Here is a 14,084-nt window from a genome sequence, read left to right as displayed (position 1 = left end):
ATGGAGGGTTTTTTGTTTTCGAAATGATCTACTTTGCTATATAATGCTGGGTCTGTTTGACATACTGTTGCTGTTACCTGTGTTTTCAGATACTATCAGAATCAGATACTATACCTTTTTCCAAAGTAAATAGGTTTGAATTATGAAATGGCACTGAATTAACTATGGGATCACTGTCTGTGTGCTTAAGTGCACTGTTGCTGTTTTTTCTGTTTTAAACAGAGCATGTTGTCTTTTTTAATCTCATCGTCTGTGTGAGACATAGCTGGCACGATGCAATGAATAAAAGATGAACTGTTTCTCTCTTTCTCTATCTCTTTGCTTGAGGTGTTGTGGCCTGTTCTGTCTCTGTTCAAAGAGGACAGTTTGCATAATTACAGCCATCAGACTGACAATCCATCCATACAGTTGCAGTGATCTCTTTGACTTTATGTAGTTTTATTGTAATAGTCTAATTGGTCCAAATAACATAAGTACATTTTTTCCTTATCCTTGAATAGATTAGATAAAATATAAAGAGTTACCTACCATAGGTACAGTATGAACGTTCAGAAAATAATCAGAAATTTGTCTTAAATATAAAAATATTATTAGTTGCTTGTTATCAGCTGCGTGTCATTAATTAATCTCCTTGATTTAGTTCTTGTGTTTTCAGTTCTGTTTGTCGGTTGACGTTAACGCATGGTCTGGTTTGGTTATGGTTATCTTTCTTTAAATAAAGCCACTTTGTGAATACTTCATCATCGTCTGTCTTCTACCTACCTGCACCACGCAGAGCCTTCGTGACACAGTCATTCAATGAGTCTTCCATAAATAAAGAAGAACAAATGAACACATTCACACACATTCAACTATGCCTAAATTAAATAACCAAGGCTGCAGCTGCCAATAGATTTCTATGCACTTATTCAGAGCAATTTATACTCTTTTTAATCAGCCACCGCCGTAACTTTTACCATTAGAGTTACAGTTTGAGACATTTATCGATAGAAATGTATCAACTAATTCAATTTTGACAGCAGTTCATTAATTGTTTATTAATTTTCCCAGCATTGGTCATATTTGTAAATATTTGTGCTTTGATAAAATGTGAAGTGGTTGATAGTGAATATAGTGTATTAAAGGTGCTCTAAGCGATGTTGGGTGACGTCACTTCTTGTTGACGTTCAAAGTATTGTCAAACAAAACGGAGGCTAGCTCGACCCTCCCTCCTCCTCATCCCGTCCCTTCCCCCTCCCTTCCGTGTTTCCTGAAACAGAAACGGAAACTTTTCCGAAGTAAATTCGGGACTTCGCGCGTTCCTTCTTTTTTTCCCTCTTGCTATTTGTTCATCGGAACGTCGTCTCTTTGGTCGTGTGTCGGCCATATCAAAATTCTCGAGAATATAATTTTTTTACGTTAGTCGTTGTCATTGTCTAGGACATCTCTCCTCTAGCTAACTTCCCTCTTCATGCTTCTCTCTCCTCCACTCCCCACACCCCCCTTCATGTGTACGCGCACTAACCCTCCAACCCCCACCCCAAATCATTCTTGTCGGTTATTGGCTAGAACACTGTTTGTTATATTTCGTGGTGCAGGTTGGCCCAGTTTGTTTTTGTTGCCGTTTGTGGAGCCTGTCTACAGAGACCGTGTTTTTTACAGTGTGTTCAGGGGACAGGCAGCTAGTGGGTAGTGAGGAGATGTTTGCTGTATGTGACAAAAAATGCGTGACATCGCTTAGAGCACCTAAGCAAGGAGGCAATAAGTCTAGGTTATCTTGGTTCGCATGGACCAAACTAACCTGGGTACCAATTCTTCTTCAGTTAAAACTGAATAATAGACTCAATTACTTTTATATCAAGGCTATATGAGCTGCATTCTGCAAGCCACTTGAGTATAACATACTCTTTACCTTCACAAATTATGTTTATTGTCAAGTAGCACTTTTGCACAAAGTCTGAAGAAAGGATTATGTAGCAAGGTTAGATGTTATGGGAAAACGAGGCGGGAACCGGTGAACAACCAACAGATTTTAATAAATAAATAAACAAATACAAAACGAAAATAAAGGTCTCTCACGGACGACTGCTGCCACATAAAACAGAAACAAAACAAAACAATAAAATCCAGGCCTGGCCTCTCTCTTCCTTCACCGTCGTCGCTCCTCCGAGAGAGATACGAGACCGGTGCGTCATGCAGGTGTCGCTCATCAGCAATCACGCCACCGGCCTCGTGCCGTTCTCCCACGCCCCTCGGCCTCGTCCTGCTCGTCACAGATTAATCAGGTCCATCGGCCCTTACTTTTGTACAAAAATTCTTTAAAATGTCTCTAGCACCATCAAAAAGTCTGGGTTTGCTTATTCAGTTTGCTGAGCAATAGCTCATAATAACACTAGAGCATTTCTTACAGGTCGCAACTCCAAGGTCCTGTGTTCTTCATTCCTTTGCCCAATTGGCTGTGACGGACCACCACCATGAACCAATCAATACTATCAATACTCAGGGCAAGCAGCCGCAATGTGCCTCTGCTTCTCCCTTATCTGAATAAACAAGGAAAACTTTGTATAGACCGTGAGATCAGATGCACTTATCTATACAATGCAGGGCCTTAAATGCATGACCATTGATCTGTTTTAAAGGATGTTACTGGAAATGCTTTTATAAATCACCTTGAAATGTGTCCTATGGTGAAAAATTCCATTGTGAAAAAAATTATATAAGTAATATAATACATAATTTGTTTGAAGGTCAATACGGTACTTCACATTGTACTGTGATTGTGTCTTTCAATTACTGCCATATTTCTCTCTCTCTAGGTCAGTCCACCTGCTTGGCGAAATCAAATTCATTGTCTGTGAATTTTATGTAATTGTACAATTTCCCACTGTGCTTTTACCCTCTTTCTTTCTCTCATTCTATTATTATTTTTTACATTTTATATTTACTCTAAAGTTTCCCTTTTTTTGTATGCTTCATAGAACAATGAGCAGTCGCTTCAATACTTGAGTGAATTGAGACTGCATGATAAAGGTTTCAGTTCGTTCTATTACATTTTCATCACCATTAGACTGAAAAATGCAGTGTTGACAAAATAAATATTAATTATTGCAAATCATTTTCCATATCACATGTTGTTGTGCATATCACACAAGTATCTGAAAGTGTTGACAAAAGCTATCAACATTTGTGTAACTTTATAAAAGATGTAAATTAATAAAAGTAACATTGCTTTGGTCACACACACACACGCACACACACACAGACACGTGCGTAAATATATATATATATATATATATATATATATATATATATATATATCTCCTGACCAATGTTTTTTCATTTAGTCTAATAAATATTTGTGAGTGATGATGTGATGTCATAAATGTAAATAACTATGAATGCAATATGTGTATGTATATGTATAAATAAAATGGAATAAATGGATACAATAAATTGAAAAACCTGAAAAACAAAGTGGAAAAACTAATGACAGAATGTGGGTCATGTTTTGTTCCATGAATCAGTGTTAATTGCTTCAAACAAGGTTACAAATGATTTTCGAACAGTATATTATTACTACAGATGGAGACAGATTGTCCTTCTTTGCCATACACTACCATCGCAGGACAGAAAAGAGCAATATAGGTTAAACAAGACTGTGCCTGAGGCCTGAAACATTGTTTGGTGAAAATGACCTGCCATCATTGAATCCAACAGCTGATGGTGAGGACAGGAGTGCTGCATAAAGGTCACTGGAGAAGAAGACTGTCAATTGATTACTGAATAAAGGACAGACTTGACAATAAACACCCGTAAGGCTAGTACTGACAGCAATTCACTTGCTCCTTTACTTAAAGAGATGTGTATCCATGAGTAAATATGCAGTTTGCACTCTAGTATAGTGGATTCAACTGTAAACTGGGACGATTCATACTAATGGAACTGTTAAACTGTGTAGAAGTTTATGAGCTGCAGTTTATTGAAGCCTCTGATGTGAAAGACTGATTTGGTTATAGTGGCAGGTGTGTGGTGATGCGTGTGTGCATCATGTGTGTCAAGGCCAGACACCTATAAACAACATTAACACTCCGAGACAAGAGCGTGCTGAGTCTTCTATGAGATGACATATGTGCTTTGTCTTTTCAATGCTCTCTCTCTCTCTCTCTCTCTCTCTCTCTCTATCTCTATCTCTCTCTCTCTCTCTCTCTCTCTCTCTCCAATGTTTTTTTTTCTCATGATTGAAAGAAAACTTCAGCACCATCTACAGGCGATGGATAATAGACCAAGTTCAAAGACTTTAAGAATAGTGACAGCTCTTCATTTTACTATAAGCCAAGGACACAAAGCAGTAGGGCTACGTAACAACTTTCCAAACACATGTAAGCATGCTTATCAGACAGCAGAAGGTTACGTTTGCATAACAACAATGTATTAAAAACGGAAAGACGGTTTTTCGCATAATGACGACAACGTTGTCAAATGATCCCGTTCACACTGATCCGCGAAAACGATTAAAAACACTGCATTATGCATGCCAGGCCAGTAGTTGGCGATGTCACTTTGTAAAGACACACTACGCACCTGTAGACTGAACATGTAATATGCACACAACTAATGTCACCATTTTCACAAATTCGCGTTTTAGTAGTTCACATAAAGGTAATGTTTTACTTGCACTTTGAAACCTGTTTTCAAAATTTACATTTTCAGGCCCCCAAAATGTAAATGAACGGCCAGAACGCACAAAAGTTTTTAGTTGAAAACAGTGTTGTATAAACAGCCCCTAAAAAAGGTTCCAAAGTGGGGTTTTCGCAGCAATACCATAGAAGAACCATGTTGGGTTTCAAATAAAGCAAAACTCATTTTAATGTCCAGTCGATGGGCTGTAAAATGGTCAACACAGCCAAAACCCAGGAACTCATTGTTGACTTTAGACGTAGGCCATTTCCCAAAACACCCATACAAATAAATGGCAATTCAATCACCATCACTGACTCCTTTAAATTCCTAGGAACACACATTAGCAATAACCTGAAGTGGACAACTAACACTAATCACATCATTGCAAAAGCTCAACAAAGACTTTACTTCCTCAGACAGCTTAAAAAATTCCGCTATCATCGAGTCCATCATTGCATCATCAATAACAGTATGGTATGGTAGCACAGACAGCCAAACAAAGAAAAAACTACAGCAGACTGTCAACAAAGCATCCAAGATCATAGGGAAACCACTGCCTTCAGTCGATTCCCTCTATACACATCGGACTGTAAAGCGGGCAAAGAAAATCATCTCCGGCGACCCCTCACATCCAGCGAACCACCTCTTTCAGCTCCTTCCCTCAGGGAGGCGCTACAGGTCACTCGCTACCAAGACCAAACGCTTCACAAACAGCTTTTTCCCCTTAGCCATCAGGACTCTGAACTCCTCTCTTTAGTTTAGTTTGTTCTCTCATACACTATGGTCATTTACCCACTGTAGGCTATCTTGTATTGTTACATGTTGTGAAGTGTATTGTCTATTTGTTGTTTGTAATGTATGATGATGTAGAGCTTAAACATACTGTACCGAAAACAAATTCCACCGGCATTATCGTGTGGCTAAATAAACAATCTATCTATCTATCTATCTATCTATCTATCTATCTATCTATCTATCTATCTATCTATCTATCTATCTATCTATCTATATCTATCTATCTATCTATCTATCTATCTATCTATCTATCTATCAATCTATCTATCTATTTATGGCTTGATATAAACCCTGGGTGAATATTCTGCCTAAAAGATATGAAGAATAAAACCGAGATAGCATTAGTCATTAGTGTGTGTTGCTATGTGAATGAGAGAGCGGCCGATCCCCCATCACCTCTTACAGCTGTATAATGTCATAATGTTCTAATAAGAAGTAGACGACTTGACCGAAGAATCCTCCCTGACCTGTTTAAATGAAGACAAATGGATGGAGGAGAACGTCCTTAAATGTGATGTTTGCTCGCTTAATGACCATGTTTGTTCCCGTTGTCTGTGATTGAGTGTATTCATTAGGCTTGATGTGCCCACAGACGTCTCTGGCAGAAGAACACAAAGGCCTTTGACCATCTCTGCTGCACGTTAATGGAATCTGAACTACATTAAAGGTTGAGAAACAGAGAAAAGCATCAAACTTTATGTAATTGGAATCGCTTTAGGGTTTTCTTGCTCGGTGCTCTTTGCTTGTATTCATTAATAATACTATACATGAAAAAATACAACATTAAGGGAGAAAAGTGTTCAAATTAGAGCAACATGAAAGATAATGAGGAACTATCTGGGCAAACACACTATTGCAAGTCATGGATTACTTTGATTTATTGTTTTCTTTTCATGCAACTGTTGGGCTGAGCAAATATGGGCAGAACTCTTTATTGCCGTAGTACTTCAGAAATCCTTTTAAAGGTATACATCAGAATTAAACGTGGCACAATGGCCTTCATCATCACAGTATGCTAATGCCTATCTAGTGCAAGGGATTTCATCAATATGCTGACTGAGGACTGTTGGGACACTCCAGGCACAGGATGGATGATACGTCTGTACCATCTGCTTCACAGGACATATGCTTTCAACTACATACTGTTTAATTACTAGTGTGTTCTAATATGTAACTATGCCATGTTTGGTCTTATCTGACAGCCTATAAACTGAAATGAATGGTAGTGAACTTAATAGAGATATTAAAGTATCCTAATGTACAATCTAGGTTCTATTGGTTAAACATGCATTGAGGAGAATATGTTAATGTTCTTCTCCCCCTCTTGATCACCACACATTTGCCTCATCTTTTGGTTTCCTGTCGGTCGGTTTCGGTGTTGGTATTCCACATATGTTAAACAATGCTTTGCTCAGGGTATAAGAAGGAAAGGTGACTTGATCTGGGAGAAAGGCTTTAACCCCGCCACTCACACATACCAGTGCGTAACCTCATACTAGGAGAAAGGCTTTTACGGCCTCTTCTCCACAACAGTGCATTATTTGTTACGTCCAAGTTTTCTGTACAGTATGTTGCTCCATTCTACTGTCTAAAGGCTTTGAGAATATTTCCTTTTATCACTGATTATGTTAAAAGCTAAAGTGATTATAACTTTCGTTATCTAAACGTTCAGGTTAAATCCTATATTTTCCTATCAGTTCTAAGAAAGACCTTTACCTTAAAAGAATAAGAGGTTAAAGAATAACAACTTTAATGGAGTCAGATTAATTATATTGGAGTCAGATAAATATTTGAATTATACATGTCATACTTCAACTGCATTTTGTTCCCATTATTGGTTCAAAAATAGCAGCGTAAGCTTCCAACCTTACACAACCAAACCAAATCAGCTATATTTCCCCAGTATTGCTGAGTACAGACATTGCGCAAAATACTTGTAATAGTTTATACAAATTAACTGTATGGTAAAATACAAACTGCAGTACCACTGCAAGCATCTCTGAGTGTAAAATCAGAGTCACATAACTGAAAACTTAATGGTTGATATCTTTATTTATAATTCTTTTAGGTTTTCAGTCATGGAAATCTGATGATGATGATATTTATATTATAACATTTGTGATAAGTAAGACTTTTCATTTTGAATAAATTGGCCTGTCAATCAAATCAGTGTCCTCTAAAAGGATATGTTATTGTAATACAGGGTCCAAGGACATCTTCAGTAAACATGAAAGATTTACTTTTAAGAAAACATCTCTTTATAGTCAACAATACAGTAAAGAGATTGTAGCTATATTTTTAATAATCTGCATAATGATCTAATGGTCTAATTCATGCAGAGGACAAATAACTGGAGTTTGGGTGGGAAAAAAAATTTCTCAGACCCATTAATTAGTTCATAAATCTCGTTTTACCATCCTGAAATTGGATGTTGTATTAATTATTCAAGAATAGAACCAATATCAAATTATCAAGTGGATAATTAAACAGCAATTTTTAGTTTTAGTGTCCAGTGGGTGGCAACAGGCGGATGTATAGTGTTAGCAAATGAAGTGCTTTTACTGACGCAGCTCGTGTACTTTTTATAGGGACATTTTGTACTACATTGCTCATTTAAAAGGTCAATTCGAGTAGAATCAAAGTCTGAATGCGTGACAGTGAGCAAAGATGGTGCAACCTCAATCACTTAACTGCCTTTTTATTCTGCACCTGAAAAAAGCATTACAAAATCCACTTTATATATTTTCTGCAATTTCATAAGTGAATGACCTTAACATCTTAAAGTAGGCTTCATTTTTAATCACTTTGCCATTATTTGCATGAGTACGTGGTTTTCAAATGTTTTGATTGTCCAACTAAATATTACAAACAGGATTTTCTTTGTTCTGTATTTATCTCATAAGCTCAATTGTTTGCTGTATCATAATGCAAGCATTTGCAATGTAGGCTATGTAAAGAAGAGGAGGCATTCAAGGAATTTGTAAAAGAGGTCTCCCAGAGAGCTAGTGTCAAGGTGATGAAAACTTGAATAGCTACATATTACCGGCTTTATGGATTTTTTCATGGATGTCAATTTGGTTAGATAATGTAAGTGTATTTAAATAATGTGATGGGAAAACAAGAATGATTGACTATAGCTGTGATACAAGTTGGAAGTACCACTTTTGTACCAAAGGTTCTGAATACCACCTACTTGTGAAAATAGTACCAAAGTGACAAAAAAGTTCCAGCTCTCTCTCAGAAACACATTATGTTCCACAAATGTATAACATGATTGATGTTTCAAAAATGTGTACAATTCATTTATCGTCACATTAAGTGGGTTAACCAAGCAATATGGATTAAGTGTTCTTTGTTGTTAGATAGAAATGTGTAGGCCTAATTAAATATTTTTTATTTTATTTATTTAAAAAAAAAAAAAAAAAATTATATCATGTATATTGTATATCAAATATCATGTATATTGGATTTCATTTTGAGTTGTAGCTATGTCACACTACAATAGTGTTGGTGGCACAATTTGATACAGACTTTATCTTATATTGTCCTAATTCGGTCATTTAGTAGTAGCCTATATGGGGAATCTCAACTGGTTTTCTTTTGTTTGCTATATCAATCATTGTATCATCTCCAATATTAGAAAGCTGGAAGTTCTACTTGCATTCTAATTGGTCAAATTGGCAGAGACAAATTGCAATAGAGGTAGCAGGCTTGAGCAAAACAGATTGCAAAAGAGTGTTCACACCTAGTAACCCTGTTAGAGCTGACAATAATGGGTGAATTTCACTATTGGATTTTATGTTGTTTGAAGTCCAACACATGGGCTAACACTCAGTCATTAAACAAATAATATTGCACTTTTAGGATGTCTGTGTGGTGATATAAAATCTAATTTGTGGGCGGTTCAATAAGTAGATTCCATCATATGGCTGAAGCCTGCAAGTGGGCTTCCCTTTATTCCCAGTGCGTGGTTTGATCTCATTTGCTCAAAGCCCCTTGTTACTAGTTAACGAGCAAAGCAGCGCTGTGTGGGATTTGAAGTCTTTCAAAGTAGAGATCCTCGTTTCAAAGCGCGAATGTCTAAGAAATGTAAAACTGCAATACCCATGATGCACTGCGAAGCTGGAAGTTCAGGCATGTGAATGCCGTATGATTCTCGTCGTAGCGCTTCCTGAATAGCGCCACAGATGCTCTAGAAAACATTTCACGTTTACGTTTTGTTTACTAACTCGCTTCTTGTGTGTCAGAATGAAAATGCAGTTTATAATGTTGATTTCTGTGTTTGTTATTGGAGCAATGGCGGGGAAGTACTCGAAAGAAATGAATGAACAAAAGGCATCTGATAAAAATAATCAGGTGGAATTCAGGATTGCCAAACTTAATCAGATCTGGGAAAAGGCGTTAAGGGTAAGTCATGTGACAGATAAAAAATATACAATCTATTATTTTTGCCAGTGTTATCGGATGTTTTGATTGGCCTTCTTTTGTTTTTAAATCTCATTGTAGTATTTCATTACTGCTCTTTTGAGCATTTTAATGCACCAGCCCATCATCTGTCCTGCTTTAGATGCAGCTTGCACCGGTGCGGCTGTCAGAACTGCACAGTGACTTGAAGATCCAGGAGAAAGATGAACTTCAGTGGAAAAAGCTGAAAGCAGAAGGTTTGGACGAGGATGGAGAGAGAGAAGCCAAGCTCAGACGCAATTTTAGTAGTATGTTTTGACTCTTTTTGTTTGGTTTAGGTTATGACATTAAAAAACCCATGAAAAGGCTTGACAAACAGTTCTTTGTTGACATATTTCTTATTGCAACTGGAAGTTAGTACAGGACATAAGACATATTAATGAAAAAATGATATGTATAACTTCTTTGCACAGTTATTCTGGCAAAGTATGGAATGGATGGGAAAAAAGACACCCGGACATTGGACAGCAACAGACTGAAAGATCATGATTTTAAAGAGGGAGATACATTTGATGACCCAAGGCTGGACAAGCTGTGGAACAAGGTAACTGATGTTGTGACAAAACAACCACTAAAGTGTGAATGCGTAACTCATTTGCAGGTTTACAGACTTGTTCACTTATTACTAGCTTTGCTTAAATGTTCTCTTCAACCTTTGATCGTCAGGCCAAGACTTCTGGAAAGTTCTCTGACGAGGAACTCCAGACCCTTCAGAGAGAATTCATGCACCACAAAGACAGAATCAATGAGTATAACATTGTCATGGACACTGTCAGCCGGACTGAAGGTATGAGTTTGGTCGTGTTTAGTGCCAAGATATCTCATAGGATTTAGGATCTCTAATTGTGTTTAGTGGAATATCCAAAATCTTTGAATTTGTTGACATGAAAAAAGGGAGTTGTGATAGTCTTTTCTTCTCTGTTGTGACTTATATCTGACTGAAACGGCTTTTTGAACAAGAAAAAATGTAGGGCGGGACTTGATCTAGTCCATTGTGAATTGATCATTAGATGGTTGTGGTTTGCTATTGCTGTGATGTCATGTTAATTATGCACATGTGCAATTTTGACACGTTTAAATGTATTTAGAATGAAATGTATGTATATTTAAATACAATGAAAGATACAAAATGTACTGCATGTTAGCTTGCTTATTGTGCCCAAAAGTACAATCTATTTAAGTCTACATGTCAAACTAACAAGAAACTATGCTTCTAATCACAGGTCAAGAGCTGTAGTTCCAACCACACAAATTTGCTATGTTTGTTTTCATTATGGTTAATAACACTGAATCGTTTAACTGTGTTAGTAATGACGGAACTTGCGACCATATTTGGTGAACACTGCTTTTGGGAAACGCACCCCATTTAGTTTAATAATAGGACTGTTTAAATTTTAACCTCTTGTGCAGATACTCAGAATTTGCATCTTTGAATTTCTTTTCTTTCCATCAGAGATCCATAAGAATGTAATAAGTCCTCTGGAGGGTGAAGTGAAGGAACATGTTCTCCATCAGAAACATGCAGATCTGAAGCAGAGAATGAGGGACCTTAACCAGGGCTTTGAACGACTCCGCAAGATCACCCATGAGGGTTACAGTGATGACAGCGGTGGCTACTTTTGCAAAGATTGAATCTGTTTCTCATGAATAAATTGCTTCATGACTTTCTGATGCTCTCTCTTATCTTTGCCTATGGCAGAATTTAAGGAGCCAAGAGTCATAGAACTTTGGGAGATGGCAAAACGATCTAATCTGAGTGAAGACGAACTTGATTCTCTTAAAGTAAGCTTTGCTCATGTCTTTGACTGAATATCTTTTATATTATTACTGCACTGCTAATTTGCTTATCTAATTTAGGAGGAACTTAAACACTTTGAAACAAAGGTGGAGAAGCACCAGCACTATCAGGAGCAGCTGGAACTGTCCCATCAGAAACTGAAGCATGTGGAAGCCCTGGGAGACGAAGAACATATCATGAGAAACAAAGAGAAATACAACACTCTTGCTGAGAAAGCACGAGAAATGGGATACAAGGTAGAGTATCCTAGATCATTTTTTGGTGATCGTCCTATGTGGCTTTTTCATAGTCATGAAGAAAAATATAAGTGTTGTGCAGAATCTTTTGTTTATCTTTTTAAAATCTGTACTAATGCGATCACGTTTTTTTTGTCGTTTTTTTCTTTAGATGAAGAAACACTTGCAGGATTTGACGAATAAGATTTCCCAAAATGGATTGCAACACAATGAACTCTGAACACTTCTGTTAGCTACAATTATTCATAGGTCACACATCACATATGCTGGGGTTATAAAGGTAGGGCATAATGTACACGAATTTAACATTTCCATTGCGAAGCTAGACTATTTGGTAAATTATGATTTTATTTTTATGCTACTGTGAGTAGTGATCAGTTCTGCTTTTGTTGCTCATTTCCCGTTTAATGTTTTTACAGCAAATGACTGCAAGGTGATTTATCCAGCAAGCTTATGTATGTTATCCACATTCTGTTGTGGAAAAATTTGTTTGTGACTCAATTTGTTTAATAATAGACTGCAAACACGCACGGAAACACGTGTAAAATCCCACAAACGTGGGTGCAAAAGAATTTAACATTACTCTACAACATATGTGCGTGGCATAAAGCTTTCACACATGAAAAAGCTCTCAAAGTTTTCAATATAAACTTTTTAAGCATTCATTTTAATAATTCTAATTTTTTATACCCCAGTCCTGAGCATCATAAGATTTAAAACCCCTTAATGAACAACGGTGCACAGGCTTGCTTTAATATTACTATTAACAGCTAAACTTTATCAGGAAAAAAGTGTGCTTCAGTGGAGAAAGAGAAGCCGAGCTCACGCACTACATGACTTATATCTGACAAGGCAGACCTTGAGTCGATCATAATAATGACTGAATCACTAAATGGCAATGGGTACAGGGTACATTTCTATGATTGACAGTGTTGTCCCAAGGTAGACTTGAATCGACATCCTCACTGTTTAAACAGTTCCATCAGGTAGACACTGAGATTTGTCATAAAAATGATAATATAAAATCCACACTAATTCTTTAATCTATGGCACTGTTATTACTAATCTAACAAGTTTGATTTAAAAATCTTCCTATTCATACAAATCCTATAATCCAGCATTGTAATGAACTGTCAGGAATGTGATCTCCGTAAATAATAGGATTGCTTTTGTACAAGTCCACGTTTCATGTTGCACATTTCATAATAAAACAAACTGCCCGAGCTTTGTGTTTTCTATGACAAATTCAAATGGGTGATATGCTGAGCTGCCATTGAGTGATTGTGATATTGCATCAAGCGTTTAAATGATGAGCATCTTTAGTCACTGTTATATCATTTTTATCATAGTATATAGAAATTTCAGAAAATATTATTTAAAAAAAAAAATACAGTATGTTCTCATGAAATATGTAAATGTACAGAACAAAATTGGTCACCAAAGTATATATTTACAGTTGTCAACAGTCAAAGATGTTGCATCGGGGATCTGTTTTCAGATTTATAACTTTTCTAATTCCATGCCAATCTTAAACATGGAAAATAATACACATCCACAAACTTGTACATACAATACAATGCAGAAATACATTTAGCATATAAAGCAGTGGTTCTCAACCAAAACACAATTATGAACCTATTTTTTTAAAACAACAACTGAGTCAAGATATTGATCCAGAAGTTTAATGAGCTCTGTTCTTCAATAAAAACAATAGTTCATTTATTTGCCTGGTTTCACAGACGAGGCTTAAGCCTAGTCCCAGACTAAAATGGATGTTGATATCTAAAAATATGTCAGGGCCATTATTTTGTCTCAAGATTCACACCAGTAATGTTTTGTTTTGTTTATAAAAGCTACTTAAATGTCCTAATTTAACTAATTATAACTTTTAACTTTCAATATGTTTAAGTCATACTGAGCCCCAGACCTCAGGTTGAGAACCACTGATAAACAGTAGAGTCTAAACATCTGAGAGACCACAATTAAAAATTATTCTATTTTTCAATTCTCTAACTTAACATATTTATTCACCATTACAATTTGAGAGAAACGTTTAATTGAAAAATACATATAAATTGAATCTTCTTAATGTCTCTTGGTTACTTAATAATGACCACGGCATTTGAGCTGCA

General features: G+C 36.5%; 1 protein-coding gene across 1 annotated transcript; it reads left to right on the top strand.

Moving 5' to 3' along the window:
• The first annotated feature begins 9,597 nt into the window (after positions 1-9,597).
• lrpap1 (low density lipoprotein receptor-related protein associated protein 1) lies at positions 9,598-13,175 on the top strand. Its single transcript, XM_082164907.1, has 8 exons — positions 9,598-9,861; positions 10,022-10,166; positions 10,332-10,462; positions 10,585-10,705; positions 11,372-11,527; positions 11,618-11,700; positions 11,776-11,952; positions 12,104-13,175. Exons 1-8 carry the CDS (start codon positions 9,703-9,705, stop codon positions 12,170-12,172), a joined length of 1,041 nt encoding a protein of 346 aa, XP_082021033.1. The 5' UTR covers positions 9,598-9,702; the 3' UTR covers positions 12,173-13,175.
• Positions 13,176-14,084: the final 909 nt, after the last annotated feature.

Source organism: Leuciscus leuciscus (genome assembly GCF_965113295.1).
Source record: "Leuciscus leuciscus genome assembly, chromosome: 3".
Lineage (NCBI taxonomy): Eukaryota > Metazoa > Chordata > Actinopteri > Cypriniformes > Leuciscidae > Leuciscus > Leuciscus leuciscus.
The sequence above is the reverse complement of the archived record's forward strand: the minus strand, read 5'-3'. Positions and strand labels throughout refer to the sequence as shown.